Source organism: Apostichopus japonicus, chromosome 19, assembly GCF_037975245.1.
Source record: "Apostichopus japonicus isolate 1M-3 chromosome 19, ASM3797524v1, whole genome shotgun sequence".
NCBI classification, from domain to species: domain Eukaryota; kingdom Metazoa; phylum Echinodermata; class Holothuroidea; order Aspidochirotida; family Stichopodidae; genus Apostichopus; species Apostichopus japonicus.
This window is the reverse complement of record NC_092579.1, coordinates 26,997,502-27,019,420: the sequence shown is the minus strand read 5'-3', so window position 1 is coordinate 27,019,420 and position 21,919 is coordinate 26,997,502. Positions and strand designations below refer to the sequence as shown.

The following is a 21,919-nucleotide window of genomic DNA, read 5'->3' as shown; positions in this document are numbered from 1 at the left end:
GAATGTGAGTTTGACCTAAAGATATGCAACGTTTCCAGGAATTTTGTCAAGCAATCAGCTTCAGCCACATATATCTTTTTAAATGCCTGTGTATGCATATTAACCTTGGATATGCAGACAAGTCTATTCTTGAGACTCTCTGGATGTGGAATTAAAGCAGTATCAAAAGATAACTTGTGTTTCTACACTTTAAGTACTAATATAGTAATAATATATTTAGTAATTTTAATAACTTGAGTAATAACAAACTAAAGTTTCAACATTCTATAGCATCATAATGTGCGCCAGCATGTACTCCACTGTTTCTGTTAGCAGGGGGCATTTACTTGTTAGTTTCTGTCAGCAGGGGGCATTTACTTGTTAGTTTCTGTCAGCAGGGGGATATTCAGTTGTTTGTTTCTGTTAGCAGGGGGCATTTACTCTTTTGTTTCTGTCAGCAGGGGCACACTATCTCCATTGTTTCTGTCAGCAGGGGGCATTCAGTTGTTGTTTCTGTTAGCAGGGGGCATTTACTTGTTTGTTTCTGTTAGCAGGGGCAATTACTCTTTTGTTTCTGTCAGCAGGGGGACACTAACTCCATTGTTTCTGTCAGCAGGAGGGGCATTCAATTCTTTGTTTCTGTTAGCAGGGGGCATTTACTTGTTTGTTTCTGTTAGCAGGGGTTATTTACTTGTTTGTTTCTGTCAGCAGGGGGACCCTAACTCCATTGTTTCTGTCAGCAGGGGGCATTCAGTTGTTTGTTTCTGTTAGCAGGGGGCATTTACTTGTTTGTTTCTGTTAGCAGGGGGAATTTACTCTTTTGTTTCTGTCAGCAGGGGGACACTATCTCCATTGTTTCTGTCAGCAGGGGGCATTCAGTTGTTTGTTTCTATTAGTAGGGGGCATTTACTTGTTTGTTTCTGTTAGCAGGGGGCATTTACTCTTTTGTTTCTGTCAGCAGGGGGACACTAACTCCATTGTTTCTGTCAGCAGGGGGCATTCAGTTGTTTGTTTCTGTTAGCAGGGGGCATTTACTTGTTTGTTTCTATTAGTAGGGGGCATTTACTTGTTTGTTTCTGTTAGCAGGGGGCATTTACTCTTTTGTTTCTGTCAGCAGGGGGACACTAACTCCATTGTTTCTGTCAGCAGGGGGGCATTTACTCGTTTGTTTCTGTTAGCAAGGAACAAGCACCTTTCTTGTGCTGGGTCCCAAAACTTACTGGTTTGGGGATTTACGAATGACGATACTTACCTGTCTCGATTCTACTTATGCAGTTGATCTACCTAGCCTACAACAGATGGTATCATGGACACAAGTAAATGAAGATATACAACATGTAGACAAATCATGATAAACTTGAATGAACTGCTACAGAGCAATTACCAGTTCTACTTCCTTGTACACTAGATATAAGATGGGAAGTAAAGGCAGACATGTAACATGTAAAATTGCTGTACAAGCCAATACTGGTACCACTACCTTGGACACTTTGTAATATGAGAACTTAAGAAAGATATACAACATGCCAACAAAGTCATGATGTGCAAGAATTGCTGTCAAGAGCAAATACTGGTTGACAATTCCTTCCAGGACACAATCTAATACGTAGTTTAGGAAGATATATGTATGGCAGACAAACAATAATATGCAAGAATTACCGTAAAGAGCAAATATTTCAGCTATGTCTAGCTAAAGGCGGATATGATCAATGAAACAAATGTGCATGACTTAAAAGCAGTTAATCATGACTCAGACTGTGAGGACCAATATCGTTAAATTTCAAGCAAACTGAATCCAGCAAACGATAAGGAATGTCTTTTCATTCCCTAAATCAGCTTAGGCTCAGGGGTACCATTTAATTGCAAACATAAATATGATTTTCTCAGGAAGAAAGTTAGTTCCTTAAGCAACCACTCCTTTCAGGTGGAAACCTTGTCAGTGATTGGTGTGAAGATGGCTTCAGTGGAGGTAATCTAGGGACCAACAGGGATAAGGAGCCACCTTCAATACCATGACTGAGATGGGAGTTGGATAGGCTTGCTATATGGTGTGCAAGCCAGGGTTTGCCTAACAGTCATTTGGGACAGTAGTTGCAGAACAGATATGAAGCTGTCTCTGGAGCAAGTAGAGTTGAAGATTTGTCAGAAAGACTTTTGAAGGAGATTTGACAGGGCAAGTAAAAAAAATAACCTTTCCTCCCACATTTTTACTTAACCACCTCTCTGAGCAAAGTTCTTTGATCCTCCCTGGTTCCAAGAACCCATGTTTTCAAATCAAGATTCCACTGTCACAATACTGGTAGCAATCCCTTTGAAACTGGAGGTTTACTTTGGTTAAGGAGCTTCGCTTATCCTGCACATTGTGGAGTCAACTCTGTAACCGAGGCCAGTGCCTGGTTCATTGGAGCTGGTTTGTTCTTCAAGAATCAAGCCAAGTACAGCTGCATGAAGTCCCCCCCCCCCCAATCAGATATAAGATGTGTTAGAATAGATCAGACAATGGACTCAGAATTCGTACTGAAGCCCACACTGGAGCTAGTGTTGGAGATCAGCTGAAGCTGAGTGCTTCAATCCAAGTAGTTCTAGGGGAAGGGTTGCTCCATTCCATTTTGAGAAATTTGGTGTTATATGGAGGGTGCTTATATGCAAAATTGTTGCAATACTTGTGGCATCTTTTGAAAAAAAGTGGAACAAGTTTTCTGCAAAATACTTGTTATTTATGTTTATACTGTACATTAGAAATTTGATCTGCCAATGGGGATGGGTGGGTTGGGTGGGGGGGGGGTGTTGAACTGCATCACTCAAGACTGTTCTGGCCTCTCCCTCTCCCGCAGTATATGTGGTTGTACCTCGTATCTGTCAGTTTTTGAGGTACTTGTAGCACAAAATTCTGACAATAGATGACACATCCAGCAACATCAATAAAACATAAGTAGTTATGACTTGACTCTTTCCTTCAAATCAAGTGACAGGTTTAATACTCTGGAGATCAGATTGAGATAATCCAGGATTAAAGGGAAGCTGGGATTTACTGTATTCAATAATCCAGGATAAAAGATAAGCTGGAATAATACTGCATTCAAAGAGGACAAAACTTACCACATGACATCCAGGTTGGGGTTATTTTTGCCTCTGAAGTAGGGATTGCCTCTGTCGGTGCGAATGACATCTTTCTCCACGGTACACCTGACATCCTTCCAAAACTGCTCTTTCTCCTTTTCAGTCATTGATGCTCTGAAAAGATGAAAAGCAAAAAGAGAGAGTTGCACATCATATGCTTTGCTTAGATTGGTGGCCCTATTACTTTTCCGTGGTCTAGGGGCATCTGAATCTGAAGAATCAGAGTCAGCCTGATTGCCATCATCTCCTGAGCTGTCGCTACTGCTAGGCTCAGGACCATTGTCATCTGTATCAGATGCAGGATGATAAGGTACCACCACTACTTGATCGGAATTACTAGAATCTAAACCAAGAATCAGGAATACTGATTTGTGGTGGTTTGCGAATAACACGTCTGGACTCGATCAGAGCAAGGACCAGAGAAAGAGCATGGCAGGACAGAGATGGTGAAAAGAGGAGCAAACAGGGTCATGTGACAGGATGCATCAAGGTTACATTAGCAGAAAAAGCCAGGGTCTTTGTTTTAAGAAAAGTTTATCAAGTAGGGGAAAGGAAACTCCTCCCAAGAATTTGAAATAAGGGATTTTTAGGGAAATAGGATAATTGTCACATCCCTACACACAGAGAAGAGAATTTACAAGACTGTAACTTACTGTAGAGCAATGCAATTAGGGTGGGATCAATTTGGGTCCTTAGGCCTCTTACCCGATTTAGTTTGCTACAGTTGAAGTGAGGTGGGACTACCTTTAATATTCACTGACTTGTACATTACATTTGGGTTGGGCAGGGTTTTAGTTTAGTTCTTGGTTTTATTTGGTTTATTGTAAAATGCTGATTTGAAGCTGCACTAGTACAATGGTCTGTATGTAAAAACCCTGATACACATCTTTACACAAATTTGCATACACAATAATCTGCCCATTTTTGCAAATCATTTTGACACATGATATTTGCTCTGGATGTTGGCCTCCAGGCGAGGCATCACATGACAGTCTGAGAGCAAGCTTAATGTGAATCATTTCAGATCATAAATCTTACTCATGAATTGTTGAAGAGACTAAAAGCTTTCCAAAATAATACCATGTGCAGTGATGACTCATGCATCAGCTCACAATATTCATTGCTCATTGAAAACTGCAGCTCACTTCAGTCTGGCTAAAATGTGAAAGTGCTATGCTTTGCTGTACACTATATATCAATGGGGCGTTCTCCAGGGCTTCACATCGGTCCTAACGAAAGTTAACCTGTACCGTTTACAGATCCCTGAATCAGAGTAACACCATCTCCATGAAAGCGTTCACATGCATGTGAACACACAGGATGAACTTGCATACAGACACGCTGAGTGATTGACTAGTTCAAGGCCCCAACTTGTGCATATTGACTGAACCTTCAAAATGGGTTATATAGAAAAGTTAAGTTGCTTAAAACAATAATTCTGACTTGAAACTTTCAAATATGTTTCAAAAGGTCTCTTCCTCCATAATTAAGATGGCAAATTGTACAAATTACTTCTTATCAACTCAGACTCAGACTGCAGCTTGTCAAGTAGATGGGAAAGACATGACAGCGCCTTCTGTTGATTTGGGGCGTGGCTAGAGAACCCTATTATCTTCTTTTTACTTAAAGGGTGTGAAGACTCGCACAACAAGAAACGTCTAATGCCGGTAATCTGACCTAGTTTCGAATGAGGTGTAACAGAAGTGTTAGACACCACCATCGATCCCAGAAAATACATACACAGCTTGCTACCATCGGTAATTAGACACTAGTGTACAGTCAGTGCATATAGCAGTCAATACCCACAGCACAGTGTATAAACGATACAGCGATGGACATCTCAGGTCCAGCTAAAGATAACAAGGTATCACGTTTCACTACTTTCTGCATTTTGTAGTGACACAAACAAAACGTCACTTGCAAGCAACAGAAAGTTAACTTTTTCAGATGGCCGCATGTGGTTTGGGGCGAGTCTTCAATGCCTTTAACCATTACTTATATTTGTCCATTTCTTGTCATCCTCACCTCTTTTTCTTGATATCTTCATACTCTGCAGTTTTCTCCTTCTCCTGCACCATTCTGTCATCTTCTGTTGACTCAAAGTCAAACATTCCCAGAAGGAAGGGCCAAATCTCTGCTCTGAGGGTTTTATCGATGCCTCCGAAAAATATGGCCTTTTTTTACGAAAGAAAGAAAAGAAAAGAAAAGGGGGACAGACATTTTGAGTATAAATCAAAGCAAGACTTTGAGTGTTGCAAACTTTTCAGGACTGAATTACTAAAGACTTGTAGTCTATTATTTAAGAAACTGAAAAGTTTGAATTCTGTCCGTTTCATAGAGTACTGTAAAACTAAATATTACAAAATGAAAAATACAACATTGGAACTGTAGCTAATAAAAGTAGCTCAGCTTGCATCTGGAAGGCTATTTCTAGCAGTGTTAACAAACCTGCCATAAGATAACACATAACATCAAACGTACATGAATACCACACTGACTAAAATAAAGTTAATTAATGGGGAGTAATAAGTAAGTCATGAATGAATAACAATTTCTTGGTCCACATGCTTTTCACTTTGGTTTTAAATCTGATGTAAAGAACTACCAGCTGAATTTTTTTTTCCAATTTGCTTAAAACTTTACCTGAAGTCTAAGCTAAAAAACTGCATTGCTGTGGGATTTTAGTGTAGAATAGTAGCCAAAGCTTGAACATGAACCATCCCAAAATAGTTACAGTACTTCATGCAAAGCAGAAACATATGTAACTACTGTATATATTTTCACCATTCAATTTCACCTTGCAATGATAGAAGAAAAAAAATTATTGCAGAATTTTACCTTCCGTAAGGCATAGGGTTCTTCAATTTGACCTTTCTCATTAACATACGACCTCCAAATTTCCTCATTAATGACCCCATAAATACCCTCTTCTGGATGGCAGTCTTTGGCTTTCAAACCCGACTGGATAATCGTAAATTTCCGACAGAGGTCGGTGGTCTCCCCTCCTGGTTGGTCCTGTAATAGAAAATAGAAATTGAAGAGTAGATACTCTGTGTCAAAAAAAAGTCATGAAAAAAATGTGTTTTAAAAAAAAGGTCTTGTATCAGTAACAAGAAAACAGGAAGTTGTACAAGAGATGTCTATAGATACTACTTGGACACCAAATCTTGTACTATATGACTTCAGATGGTGTTCTTGGTAATCTATTGACTGGAGGCATCAAGAGCGCAACGGGTACTACAGCTTCTTGCTTAGTGGAATATTAAAGCGTTGTATGTCATCACCAAATATCATAATACTTATGCCCAAGTGTACCAGCTAGTAACCTACAACAGTATACCAAGTATGGCAACGACCCAACTTACATTTGCAGAGTTATTGCAATGTAAAGAAAATGTGGGCCCATATGGTCCCAAAAATATTGGGCTCCACAAAATTTGGGTCCAAAGAATGTGTCCTGAATGAATTTGAGGTGGAAATTAAAATTTGGGCACAACAAGCCCAAAAATGGGCCCAGAAAAACCTACATGTACCAGTTATGAACCAAAAATTGTATGTATCAAGTTTTCTAGCTGTGAGGAGAAAGTTAACCGAGAAATGAAGTAAAATATTATAAATGTCAACTTCGTTCTTCCTAGAGTTCCTACCCAAGATAAGGACCAATTATAATAACTATCACCTTCACAGCTGTTCAATTTGAATATTAGAAAAAGTCATCCCTTCAACTTGAAGCTAACCAAAATGTAGCCCTTTCAGATACATTAGTTACGTCAACTATTTTGTAAACTAACACTGGGTAATGTTGTCAAACTCAGCTCACAGAAAGCCTATGTGCACTACATTAAGCCTAGAAGGTAGACTCCTGAATATTTTAAAATCTCCACATAATGAAATTCCATTTATGGTTGAAATGCCTTTGGAGTAGAAGATATCCTTTTTCAACAGAGTGAATAAAAAGAAGAAGAAGAAGAAAAAGGAAAATTGCGTGGGAGGCCTCATCTTTTTGTTCTCCTTCCAAGCAGTATATTTGCCTATACTGTCAACGCAGGTAAAATCCTCATGAATATTTTACTTTAAGTCATTGACATGTAGACTTGAATTGGGTCGTCCTAGCAAATAAAAGACAATTATAGAAAAGTTCGGGAAAAAATAGAAATATTTGAAAGTAGAGAACTCTGGAAATGCCAAACTGAAAAAAAAAAAAAAAAAAAAAAAAATCTGAACTTACTCTGTTTAGACTTTTGATGCAATGCTGCCAGTGTTCAAACACCTCTGCTAACTTATTTAGGCCACCGTGGTGAAAATGAAGGATCTTGTACTGACTCTCACGGCTGGCGATCACAAACTGTCCACTTGTGCAGCTCTCATCGCTGAAGAATATCCTCAACGACCTCATGTGGCAGAGGTCAACTGCAAACACCCCGCAGAGCTGCTCCCTGGGGTTTGTCATGGAGACCGTCTGGCCTTCCGCAAACAGAGATATGGCGTTATCGGGAAACATCATGTTATGCAGCCATGCCTGTGACATGTCGCTGGTCATGTGATCATCCTCTTGTAGATTCCTGAGGAAGCTGTTGAACGGTTCTGGATACTCCGAGCCTTGAGAGGCGCTCGAGATGCTGTTGTCGTCGCCGATGTCGTCTTCGTCCTTCTTCGTCCCGTTCAGTAGATCCAACTCAGATGGTCTCTCTGGCTGGCTCTCGCTCTCCTCTGGGTTACGGATCTCATGATCCCCCAGTAACTTATGGAGCATCAACTCCGTGTGTAAGTCTCCGCTGGTCGAGGATTCGGAGGAACTGCCCCTCCGTGCCGCCAGACCTCCATCCTCCGCAGTATCCTCTATGCTGACGCCGTCTCTCTCCACCTCTGGCGGTCCATCCGCCTGAATTACCTGGCTGTCCCCCAAATTCTCAGAGTCATTTCTCGAGCCGTCCGACATTTCGTTCAGCTTTGATTTTTGGTCTCCATCCCCTATCCCCGAGTCCTGGAAGCTCACATTTAAACTGACTGGACTGTCGCCCTCTGTATGCTTCTCCTCCCCGTCCTTCTCCTCCCCATCCAGATGGAATCCGCCCACGGCAGAGTCGTGGCTTTCGTTGTCCTCCTTCGATCCCAGACTCAGCTTGGGACTCTCTTCGACTCTGACCGGGGAAGACTCAGAAGTGGACGATACGACAGAATCCCTCTCTGCTGTGTTCAGGTTGATGGAGATGTTAGGAATCCAGGTCAGAATCAGGGAGGTGTTCAGATATCCACTGCCGTGGGTCCGAATGGTCATGTAACCCGGCAGATGCTTCGGTAGGGACGACAGCTGAGGTGGAGGGTGCACGCAAACATTATTTTTGCAGTAAATGATCTCTCCTTCCAGTGGAGGTGCAATGATAAACTCTGGGTCCGAAATACCCAGAAAGTCACTGAATTTCTTCCACAGGTTCGACATCCTGGCCGGGAGATTTTTTTTTTGACAGGCAAGTTCTCTGGCTAATCGTTCAATCCCTTCATCTACAGAAAAGATAAAGAAATATTATGTATATATGACTTTGATTTGGAAAATGATCTTATTTACACTGTGCTCAAGTGAAGCCGTGGGGTAATAAGTATCAAAGTAAATAGGCTTCAGATACTGGCAAAATTTAGTCTGAAGTAGTGTTTGAAACGAGCTGTAAAATGTTTGCAGTTGTGTGAAAAGTATAGATATTATAAAGTACAACACACAAAAGCTTTGAAGATTATGGACAAACACAGAAGACTTTATGGAATGCAGAATACCATCTAGATCAGGGGTGGGCAACCTTTTTGAATGAATGGGCCAGATATAAGGAGTGAAAATTTGACTGGGCCGCACCTAACCAACAACCTGCTGTTGATTTCAAACCTTTGATTCCGAGGACTTTCAAGCAATAGGTGTGTGTAATTAATCTGTTTTCACAAAAACATAATGTCAATACAGTACAGTCAATAATTAATGGGGATAACAGGCCTACCTGACAGCATCATTAGTGCCAATAAATTCTCTTCAGCTAGCACGTTTTTTGTGATAATGTAAAATAGATTGAATTTTTGTCTTTTTCTTGAGACATCTCACGGGCCGCAAAAAATCACTGGAGGGCCGCATGTGGCCCGCAGGCTGTAAGTTGCCCACCCAGACCTAGATGATGCTCTGTACGAACCATTCTGTTCAACCATTTGGAATTCTTAAAAAGCCAACAAGAAATATTCCATACAAAGTTTTGTGTCATTATATAAACCATGAGGTTCAGCAATATACATACAGTATAACATAATAATACATAACATAATCAGCTCGATGGATTTGACCATATGAGGTATACTATTGTCAAGTGAGGTATACTATTCTCAAGTGAGGTATACTATTGTCATGTGAGGTATACTATTGTCATGTGAGGTATACTATTGTCATGTGAGGTATACTATTGTCATGTGAGGTATACTATTGTCATGTGAGGTACACTATTGTCATGTGAGGTACACTATTGTCATGTGAGGTACACTATTGTCATGTGAGGTACACTATTGTCATGTGAGGTACACTATTGTCATGTGAGGTACACTATTGTCATGTGAGGTACACTATTGTCATGTGAGGTACACTATTGTCATGTGAGGTACACTATTGTCATGTGAGGTACACTATTGTCATGTGAGGTACACTATTGTCATGTGAGGTACACTATTGTCATGTGAGGTACACTATTGTCATGTGAGGTACACTATTGTCATGTGAGGTACACTATTGTCATGTGAGGTACACTATTGTCATGTGAGGTGTACTATTGTCATGTGAGGTGTACTATTGTCATGTGAGGTGTACTATTGTCATGTGAGGTATACTATTGTCATGTGAGGTATACTATTGTCATGTGAGGTGTACTATTGACGACACCATCCCTGCATGCTGTCCGAGGTACGGATTTATATCAGTCTTCAAAACGATGTAATGCAACGTGTCTGTATGCAGTTCCCTATGTAGCGGGTGTCATTCATGAGCTTTGATACCTTATACTGGTTACCACCTGCCAGCTTCCATCAGGTTTCCTTCGCCGATAGCGACAACTCATGAATATTCGTATTTTGATATAATCATTCAAATGGACTAACAGTACTGTGAAAGTATGAAGGTCTCCATTGCATGGATAAGCCATTCAAGTATATATACTTAACTTTCATTCATGTGCCAAACAATGGAAAATGAGTCTTACTGAATTTTCCCCCAACAGAAAAAAAAAAGGTTTGATATCAAATGGTTCATTCTGGGGCATATTTAGACTATAACTGTAAAAGTACCTCTAAAGTACCTCGAAAGGTTGTGATACTCTTTAGTTTTTCTACAAGGTCGAGTGGTAATTTTTCTCTGGCCAAAATGTAACAATCCCCTGACTGAACAATTTTCCTCAAGTGACATTGGAAGGTGGGCAGGGGAACCCCAGCCATCTCCCCAGCCATCACCCAAGCCATGATCCCCCATTGCACATGCCACAGAGACCGAGTGATTCATGTAGTAGATTGTTCTAAAATAATCAGATTACAAAGTAATACCATGTTACTTGGAATTTACTTTAAATCTCATCAAAGAAGTGGTTGATTTTGTGGTTTTTCAAGACCAAGCATGTGGTATACAAAAGTGTAACATGATATGAACCGTACTTTGACAATTTGCACTTACCATATGATCCATCTGGAGTATGACAGGGTACCCACTACTCTTAAATGAACTACTCAGCAGAGAGACAGATCTTATCAAATTAGACAAGCTATAAATTAGCTGGTAGAATGTCACACAGTATACAGGACAATGTGCCTTACTATTAAACATAACAAGTCTGAAACATCCAATAACCAGAAATTCTCACATACATGTGGGATTTTCTTTTCAATTTACTGAAAACAGACTTGACACCCATAACAAACATTTTGACAGGAGATGGTCTTCCTATTATCTTTCTCAAGCCTGCTGGGTTGTAAACAGGGTTGGCCGGTTTTTACCGGGCGGTTTTTACCGCCCCGGTAAAAACAGGTTTTTTACCGGTTTTTACCGGGAGGTTTTTCCCACATTTAAGTGGGAAAAACTGGGAAAAACCGGGAAAAACCTCAAATTATATAGAATTCCTCAAAACTCATGTGGAACTTGTGGAGGAGCATAGAATCTACAAGAAAATGGCATCTTATGGTAGGGGGTTGGGTTACATCCAAAGAACAGCTATGATCTATAACTTGTGAGTTTACCGATTAGACTATTATAAATAATTCAAATAAATAATATATTGGATGCTCAAATCAACCAACTTTATTTTCCTATCGAGATGCATAATTCCATTATCTAGAGAATGGACTCGTATCAAACTGTTGGTGCCTCCTAGGGCTATGGTTCGTCATATTATACATGCCACATTAGTCCGCTCAGATCCAAATGATGATTCACATCCAAGAACGATCACTTCATGTCTGCGATAAATTGTACTCTGTTCACACTTCGCACTAGGCACTGTACTATGCTTATATTGCTTATAGGCACTGTACTAAGTGACTGTTGTGACATCAACTAATTTGAGAATAAGTAACAATTGGAACAGTTACTTGTGTTGTTGATACTCCTACCTCTTCAGTTAGCCTATACACAGGAAGTGCCCAGTATCACCTTACCTGTCCACCTCAAAGTGTTTAAACACTCATGCATGAAGTTGTATAATAATTGGACCATGTTTGCATCAAGGTAAACAGTTTGGTTGTGTGAATGGCTCCATAGGGCCATTGTGCGTTTAATACTTTAATTGGGCCCATGTGCCTTACAAAGTTTCAAAGCAGTTTCTATTGAGCCCCCTGGATTGAAGTTCACCTCAATAGACTGTTGCCTACTGTATTAATGGAATGAACTGTCTGAGCACATAATATTATCTTATTATATGGTTCCTTGTCCCTTTGAGGCTTTGGATGCCATGGTTCGCCACTTCGTTCTATCCTCCGCTGTTCATGCCACATAATAGGCCTGAAGAATTTAGGAGGGGTGAATGTCCCAGTGTAGACCTATAATGGTTTGGGCAATAGGCAATGCATACTGCTAAAGAGATCGTGACAGAATAACTATACATGTGCAATACGAAAAATACTCCTTTTTCCACAAAAAGTCGAATAAGAATGTGATAAAATAGCTCAAAATGAAGCTAAGAAACTCCCATATTCAATAAAATATGCCTGTCATGAAACAATATCGTGCCTACTGATGACCCTGCATTTTACGGACAATTAATACTAGTTTTCGAGACGGAGGCGGTTTTTACCGGTATTTACCAGTTTTTCCCGGTTTTTACCTGGTTTTTACCGCTTAGTGGGAAAAACAGGTTTTTCCCCGGGAAAATGCCAACCCTGGTTGTAAATTATGTAAACATGGTCATGTCCTAATTACCTAATCAGCCCAGAGCAAATTAAATCTCCTCTACTCGGCATACAGTGTAGTGCTTACACTCTAATTACATTTTCATCATGAGAGGCAGGAGAAAGAAGAAGAAGAAAACAACACATGCCACGAGAAATTACTGTTACTTCCGCTAGGGAGGTGTTACTAAGCGTCCACAATCGTATGATTTTTCTTTCTTTTTTTGTGTGCAAGTTTAGCAGTGCAATGACCGGTTCAGAAAAAAAGAAAATGAAAACAAGAGGCAACCAGAAAGGTGTAACAGTTTCACAAACAAGATGAATAAATATTTGTGGCACAGTACAAATTGTATACTTGGTTACACTGTATACACTCTATGTGCATACAAACACTCAAACACAAAAGATATTTCTATCTTGGGATTTCTTTTCAAATTTCATTTTTTATTGGCAAATTTGTGGTTTATCCTTTGGTAATAACTTAACATAATTTACATGCTATAATCTTAAATACAATTTATACTGTATCTTGACTGCAATACAGTCAAGGACCACTGTAGTTTATGGTATTATGCTAATACTTTAGGAAAAAGGAAGTTCTACTGTATTTATCAATATTTGGAAGACTGAATGAGAAAACCATTGTAGGGTACAGTTCTTAATTAAACCCATATTGGGTGTTTGGAAAAAGTGTATCCCCAAGGATTATCCAGTCACTTGAAAGTAACTGGGATAAACAGGGCCAAGGTACAGTACTGTTATAAACAAATTTAGGACAAAGGGGGCAAGGATAATCTTATACAAATTGGGACAAAGGGGGCAATGATAATGATGAATAAATTGGGATAATTAGGGCCAAGGTACTGTTGTTAAACAAACGGGGAACTTTATAACAGGGCCAAGGTACCGTTGAATAAAGTGCGTTTTTTAAACCAGGGCCAAGGTATACCTGCTGAACTATTTCAGGTACAGTTCTGATCAAAGTGGCCATGACTCTGTACACACACATGTCTGTACTGTAAAGAACTGTTAACCGAGATACAGTACTACAGCCAATGTAACACACTGAAGTATAGCTCAGGTAATCAGCACATTCTTCCCGAATAGACGAGACAATATAATGGAGTATCCAGCATGATTGAGTCCATATTGTAGCTCGGTAATGTATCACATAATGAATCTACATTCCTTACAACCTTTGAATAATGACAAGAATGTGAGGTATGTTCTCCTAAACGACTGAACCAGAGAAATCTACAAGGACCTCCGCAGCTTCAAGCTCATCACTGTGTCTCCAGTCTCTCACCTACACCCCCCCCCCCCCCCCAATTCACAGTTCTATGCGAGTCTGTCACTAAGAGTAAGTTTTTCGAGAAACTATTTACGTGATCACTTACAGCTGGGTGACTGTTAAAAGATACAAAAACATTGGAAAAAGTAAAGGAATATTTACAAACTAGTTTTTTATGAAAGTTTTATAATTTTCTTGAATTTAAAGTTTTGTAATTTCTCAGTCTCTCATCCAGTTCCTTGCCCCACCCCCAATTTTGGGCTACCAAAATTAGAAGGCAAAAAAGGAAGGCGGGAGGGGAGGGAATGGTGACATTTTAGAAGCATTTTGCAAACCTTACAGAAGGAACCTCTAAATTTTGTTGCCTCTTCATTTTACTTTCCTAATTACAAGGTTTAGAAAATACAACATCAATCAAAAGTTATGAATGAAATTTTATCATATATACACACAGCTGAGTGACACAGTGTGCACCCAGGGATTAAAATCTAAGAATTGCCTTAAGTACAATAAGTTGGGGACCCAAAATCCATGAAGTGGCCCAGGGTACTTTAAAAGGTTAATGCTACCAGGCTGCTCTCACTCGCAAAAAAATAGATCTACACAGATATTCTTGTTCTCTGTACTTTACATGAAATTATTGATTGTACCACCTGTGTTCATAGCTTGTTCCATTGCTCGGATAAAACAAATAAAAAAACACTACTGAAAACTACCGAACTGAAAAATATATATTGAAAAACATCATATGTAAATATCATATATAAATATCAGTATAATTTACTGAAAAATATCATATTATTTGAACAAAGCAAACCAATGCAAATGAGTCGATGACTGTACAGGTCTGTAATCTCACATACAAACAGTATAGGTTCTAGATGAGAACTGCCTTGTTTACTCGTCCACATGAATATTACCTTGAAAAACGCAGGGCACACTGTTCTATTCTCTATCAGCCAAGCATGATCAGACAACATAAAATCTACTGCAATCGCCACAACAAGCCACAACTTATAAACTAATTGGAAAAAAAAATAAAAAATTCTCTGAATTCCCAATGGTGCCCAACATACTATTTCACCAAATAATTTATGTAAGATCTATGACAATGTCATTTCATACTGCAACAATAGAATTAAATGGTTGTATTCTTATACCACACCCTAACCCCCCCCCCCTCCACCTTCTCCCTATCCCATCCTACAAAAAATACAAAAAGTTGTCAATTATTTTCATTTGGCAAAATATCTGTTTTACGATAAATTGCTGAACTGGAGATCCTTATATCCCTCACCAATATACACGGCATACATACATAGTACAGTCATGCTATATAGGTAATCAAATATTGCAGGTACTTGTTAGGCAGCACTTCAACTCAGTCAAGTACTGTGTTCCCTTATTGATGAGCATGCATACAGTCACCACTCACTAGTATATAGTTCTGCAGACATACATGTAGAATGTCCAACAGGATAATTTTAATAAGAAATTTATGTGAATTTTTCTCAGGCGCTTTCATTCAAGGATCCAAAAGACAAAAAAACAAAGACAAAAAGTGTGGGGGGGGGGGGGAATAGTCATAGGAATCCTAAAATTAAGGCAGAAACAATTTTGGAATTTTTAGTATTTGATAATAATTTAATGTTTATATCTAACAAGGAAACTCTGATTTAAGCCTTTTTCAGAAACATATACACTACATGGGTTAATCTGTGGTTTGTAGATGATCTAGATATAAACATTGTTAAGTATATAGCTATATACAATAGGTATGGTCAAAACTGACTTATCCCTAACGCAATCATGTAGGAAAATAGTACTGAACTTTTAAACTCTCTTTTGAAGAAAAAAAATCAGTCTGAAAAACAAAATTAAATTTTCTATCAAATTTAGCACAATTTCCTGTTCGGAACTATTTTTTTTCCCACCTTTGGAGAGAAAATGTAAAATTAATATACATGAATGAAAATTCAAACCTATAAGTACAAACAGTATAAATGTGTCGACACTGTTTGTATTCATAACAGGTCTAATGCATAGCAATAAATACCCAATTAAACCAATAGAAATATCATAATATTCACAATGCACATCTAATGCATTGCAATAAATACCCAATTAAACCAATAGAAATATCATTATAATATTCACAATGCACTGATACCAACCAAGGTCAATTTTTACCCACATCTACTATTGAAATGATTATTTATTAAGTCTCTGACCTTTTCACATTCAACAATTGCAGCTGTGTAACAGCGGGGTTATTGTCTATATTACCATTACCGTATTGTCAACATACAGAGAAGTTATCTAACAGACATGCATCGCTCCAAGGGGGAAAATTATTGAACAATATTGCAATTACTGTAACAGATGAATGGTATCGTAGAATAATTGGACGTTCACCACATAATTATTCAAATTTGTACAGTGCTGGGGTGGGGGGGGGGGGAGGGGAGGGGGTTACTGGGATAAAGTTATGAGTTCTTATGATTAATAATTGCTATAAGTTTTAATGTTTTACAAGTCTGTATAGAAGGTCACTAGTGTTGTCAAAGAACAATTTCGCAGGTGACATAATACTTGTGCATGTTAAATCTTTGAACAAGCACCAATTTAAACAGCTCCCATCTGAAAAGTGTTTCATTCTCTTAGGGCATTTTCCTTCTCAGAGACATTTAACTAATTATTTAACACTCCTCAAGTTCTAGTGATAATTTTGTAGTTCAGAACCTTTCAGAGAGAGAGGACTGTAACTTGTAGAAAATGTTTCTAACTTAAATTAGAGGACACACCAAAAATATTTTTAGTATTCATGATGGTACGTCAGCCATGCAATATCATCATCCCTTGTAAACTATTACATTCCATATCTGAGAGAGGAATCAGTGTGTGAGGTTGTTAACACTGCTATAACACACAACAGTGTACTTTACTACCTAAATGTTTACAAATCAGCAAGTCGCTACTCGGGTTGCCACCGGGGGGACCTGCTGTTTAACACGAAAGCAATTCACTTACCATTGCGCTTGTAGTTTATATACACATAGCACTTTAAAAAATCCACAAATTTTATATAAATACGTAGCTTGTTGTTCTTTGCCTCATTAATTTCTGATTGTAGGTACAATAAACTAACAGCTAATACGTACAGCAGCTCCAAATTAGGGTGGTACTGGTATTTATTCTTCAAACTAAAGTCCAATGTTTTATGTCCCAGAAAATGTCTTGCTATGTATAGTTGTCTCAAATTATTCTAACACTAGACCTTAAAACCTGATTTAAGTACTTCCTGGTGCAATTTGGAGCACTTACTGTATGTTATTGAGTATGCTTCAGATACACTGTATAAATATGAAAACGTTCATTTTAGCCGTTGGTTATTTTACCAGCAGACTGTTCCTATAGCTGAACTATCGCATTGCAGAATCACTGCTTAAACAGCCCATCAACTATTCATTTTGTGGAGTGTACTTCAGGGATTGTAGTTGGGACTTGGGAGTTACTTGTCTGTATGTGCATTGGTTTCAGCTTCTGTAATTAAAAACTACTCCGCTATACTGTATAGTAATGCATTGTACTATACTCCACTGTGTTGTATTGTACTATACTGTACTGTTAAGTACTGTCCTGTACTGCAAATTAATGTGCTCCACTGTGTTGTACTATTCATTATACTATACTGTACTGTTCATTACATTACTATACTGTACTATACTGCACAGTACTGTACTATACTGCACAGTACTGTACTATACTGCACAGTAATGTGCTCCACTGTGTTGTACTATTCATTATACTATACTGTACTGTTCATTACATTACTATACTGTACTATACTGCACAGTACTGTACTATACTGCACAGTACTGTACTATACTGCACAGTACTGTAATGTATTGTACTATACTATACTGTACTATACTCCACTGTATTTTACTATACTGTTCATTACTCTACTGTACTATACTGAACTATACTGCACAGTACTGTACTCCACTATATTGTACTGTTCTAAACTGTACTATTCAGTCCTGCACTGTACTATATTGTACTGCTCAGTACTGTACATAGTACAACAGTTGGAATTTCGTCTGCATCTTTGCATCCCAAGCTGTTTGCATTTCTCATGACAAACAGATAAATAAACAGTCAACAAATTTGAATAACTACATGAACATTGCATAAGATTTATTTGCACGAACACATTAACCTTTAATCAAGGCAACAAATACTGTATTCATATTGTGCAGTATACCGTCCTTGGGACCGATATTGTAGATAGTGGCCGGTATTACTTGACAATGCCGGTATTACTTCACAATGTTCTGTGAAGTATAAAATTATGCATTTTTGGGGGGGGGGGGGGGGCATACATACTTGTTCTTCCTAGCATTTTCTTGACAAAGTGACGAATTTGCAGTCGGTCATCATACTTAACTACATCTATATTGCAAAACCTCACTTGCACAGATACTCTGAGTGTAACTGGTAACACAGCCCATCAACAATTAGTGTTGTGGGGTGTACACAGAGATCATACATGTACCTGCCGACACCTTGAGCACTTTCAGCTATGCACAACTACTGCACAGTGCTGTACATATAAATACACAAACTGGAATTTTGCATGCATCCTTGTTTCCATGGTTGTAGCACTTCAGTGACAATTTCTAGATACACAGTCATCAAACTTCACTACATTGCAAATAATCCTCCGACAAATGTGTACGGATAACTGTTGAATTTTGAAACTGTCACATCCAATTTTAATTAGGTGGAGCAATTACAACGGGAGGTTGGCTGTTTGTCACAATTACCATCTGTTTTCTGATCATCATCATCTCACACTCTGTAAATGCCACTGTCATAATAAACAGCTGCGATACACACTACTGGTCACCAGGGTATGTGCAGTTTATGTGTAAACATGCTATCGTAGATGTTTAATGTACATGATATCGATACACATTACTGTAGTACTTAAATATGATGAAATAAATAAAGACTCATGAGTAAAGTGGATCATCCATAATGCATCTGTGTGTACTGTACCAAGGACTGTTGTGAATTTTGTAGTACATATTTACTAACAATATTGCGTATCGATGATATAATGCAATCCCAAGATAAAACATCACATTTCATTTGGAAATTTTAGTTATATGTCTTATTGTATCTTCTGACATTGTAACTAAATATTTGACATTCTATATCAACAATCAACATTTTATATTTTTTATAATATTTTAATTTGCAATTTTGAAATTGTGACATTTTATCACAAAATTCCGACAAACTTACAATGTTTTGCCTACAAATGGTCCACATTACCATGAACGGATTATGAAAGCAATGTTTTAATCTGCAATTCCTACCGTACCTTTCAACTTGAAATTTAAACATTAAACTTGAAATATTGATGTTTTTTCTCCAAAGTTTGATGTTTATTTCCACCTTTCACTGCAAATGTACAAAATTTTGAATAGAAATTTTATTGACATTTTGAAACTTAAATTTCTAAATGATTACCTTTATCACAAAAAATGATATTTTATTTCAAACTTTATATTTTTAATATCACCATGTAATTTTTAAATATAAATTATTCATACTGCGGTGTCAGGTAATGGTATGCTGTATTGGCCCCAAATATGCTAGATATTCAAATATGGTCACCTTTGGTCAAATTTCTTAAACTGTTTTTATTACAACCTTCAAGGAAATTTTCCTCTATGGGACATTCAGCCATTTTGTGTGTTCCTTAAAATGCCTGAGAACAATTTGGAGAGTAAAGACCTCCAGGAAAGTACTTTTTGGAAACTTCTAGCAATCATAGCATGCTATAATTTGGGGCCTATATGTTTAATTTGACATTTTTTTTCACCGCAGATCTTTGTCTGGCAAATGCCAACTGACCCCTTCCCCCCCCCCCCAACTCCAATTTGTTGAACCATAGAGACTACCATGATGATATCTTTCATATACACTATAAATACTATTATTGTTCTCATGTCTACTGGCAGAAAACTGTGATTTTTTTTTTGTCTACTGGCAAACAATCATCAATCAAAGAATCAACATGTAATTAATGCTTATGATCAGCAAAATATTTATTGTGCTGCTTCCATACTGTAAACATTGTACAGTACATGCTACTGTAACTGATGTGTGCACTATATATAATTTCAGAAATATGTCTTTTTTTCAAGCACTTACCTTTGTTAGCAAGTGGCATTAAAAATTGTAAAATTCTAGGACTGAAAAGTGTATGAAGACATTTTAGCAATGTCAAACTTTCTTGGGATGTCCAAGTTATATCTCTAGCATTTGTCCAAGAAACATCAATTGGACAGCCAAAACTTGCTTGAAAATCAGGTAGACATGGTTTTTGCCACAAAATGCTTTATGTACACGCACAGCTATTGGCTATGCAGTGAGGTCATCCAAGGCAGGAAAATTCATCCGTATATTTGAGCTGAAGAATGGTGAGGAAGATGTCTCTGGTTCATATAATGACAGAGACAGATGGATGTACCATGAAAACATTGACTAGTTAAGTCTGCAAGTTAGTTCTAGTTCTGACTTTGTCTAGACAATATAGTGTTAAGATATATGTGTTGTTTGCATCTCATAGAAACATAGAGCACATAACGTAAATATATGTTCACATTCTGATCAAGAAGGTTTCCACCCTAAAATGTCACAAATCTACAAAGAATACAGATTTGCTAACAGCTCATTGATACAAATTTGTGTGCAAGGGATATTTAAGAAAGTTTGAGTTCTCATTCTTAGGTTTTCTGACATAAACTGGAATGTGCAAGCAAGTTTAAGAAAAATTGGTAAGCTACCACTTGCAACTTTGTATACTTCAAGGGGTGGGATGGGGTTAGGCCATGCAGAAAGAAAATATGGGTGGGGGGGGGGAGGATATGCCCATCCCTCCTACCACTCAGAATATTACAAATATTCCTAGTGTACTGCACATAAAAATATACATGCACATATGCGGTTTGTACAACTTAAACAGTAAAAAAATCTTCCAAATTGTTTGAAAGTTGCAAACTATCGCTCCATTTATATCTAAGCATTGTCCATTTTACCAAAATGAAGGGCAAGGGAAGGGTCTCTCTTCCCATTAGATGACAGCTCATCCCCTTCTCGATCTCCCCCCCCCCCCCCTCAACTAATACAAAGATACATGATAGCACTCTTGCTGTGCATCAATGTTACAAATTGTATAAACCAAGAAACTTGTCTAAATCCTTTCTGTAATTGAATTTAAGAATTACACTTCAACTTCAACCTCAAATACACTTTTTTTCCCCAAAAGAATGGAAATAAGTAAAATAACAACATACAAGTGGTCATATTGTGAAAGGAAGGTTTCTTGGTTTTAGCTCCTCTTTTTATAAGACATTCTATTGACTTCAGCAGCTTATGGATAGCATAAATAATATTCCATTTTCCTTCCTTGTTAACTTAATTGCATTGGAAGCACATCCCCAAAAAGTTGATGTAGGCCTAGCCCCATACCTCTTGTGATTTCATTTTCTGAAAGAACTTTAAGCCCTCATTCCATTGGAAATTTTACATGCTTGTAGGGCGAGTGAAAACCTTAGCTGGATAATATATTAGACCATTTTAAGTATTGATCAAACAGAAATATGTCAGGCTCATCATCACCATCCCATAAATTCTTTTACTAATGGCAAAATCAAAAGTGGAAGTTAGAAATAACAGTGCATGGAGTTGCCAGGAAACCACAATATTGTTTTTGATGTCATAGAGTCCTGGGAATGTTGTTTTTAGCAAGTGATGCTTATTTTTGAATTGTTTCACAGTGTTATCACTTCCTGTGGGACTTGGAACAATCAAATAAGACTATTGATAAATATGGTTGTTACACATATGGGAAAGTTATGGAATATTATGCATGAACAAACTGAAAAAGAATTAAAAATTGACGGATCATGTTGTAACCTAAGAAACTTTTTTTCTTTTGTATGTTACGGTAATTTTTTTTTTTGGGAGGGATGGGGCAGGAGTTGCTGATCACTTCCCCTTCCCCTTTGATGTGCATGTAGAGACACAAATGGGCAGCATTGAAAGGGTGTATCAGGGTAT

General features: G+C 38.0%; 1 protein-coding gene across 1 annotated transcript in view; it reads right to left on the bottom strand.

Annotated features, from left to right (window-relative positions):
* The window catches only part of LOC139959459 (TBC1 domain family member 16-like), a 33,191-nt gene that overhangs the window by 10,248 nt on the left and 1,024 nt on the right, over nt 1–21,919 (bottom strand). The window contains exons 2-5 of the mRNA XM_071957095.1: nt 7,328–8,601; nt 5,938–6,114; nt 5,125–5,273; nt 3,079–3,213 (exon numbers count right to left, since the gene is read on the bottom strand). Coding sequence (XP_071813196.1) covers nt 3,079–3,213; nt 5,125–5,273; nt 5,938–6,114; nt 7,328–8,539 — 1,673 coding nt within the window. The 5' untranslated portion in view covers nt 8,540–8,601. The remainder of the gene's footprint in view (nt 1–3,078; nt 3,214–5,124; nt 5,274–5,937; nt 6,115–7,327; nt 8,602–21,919) is intronic.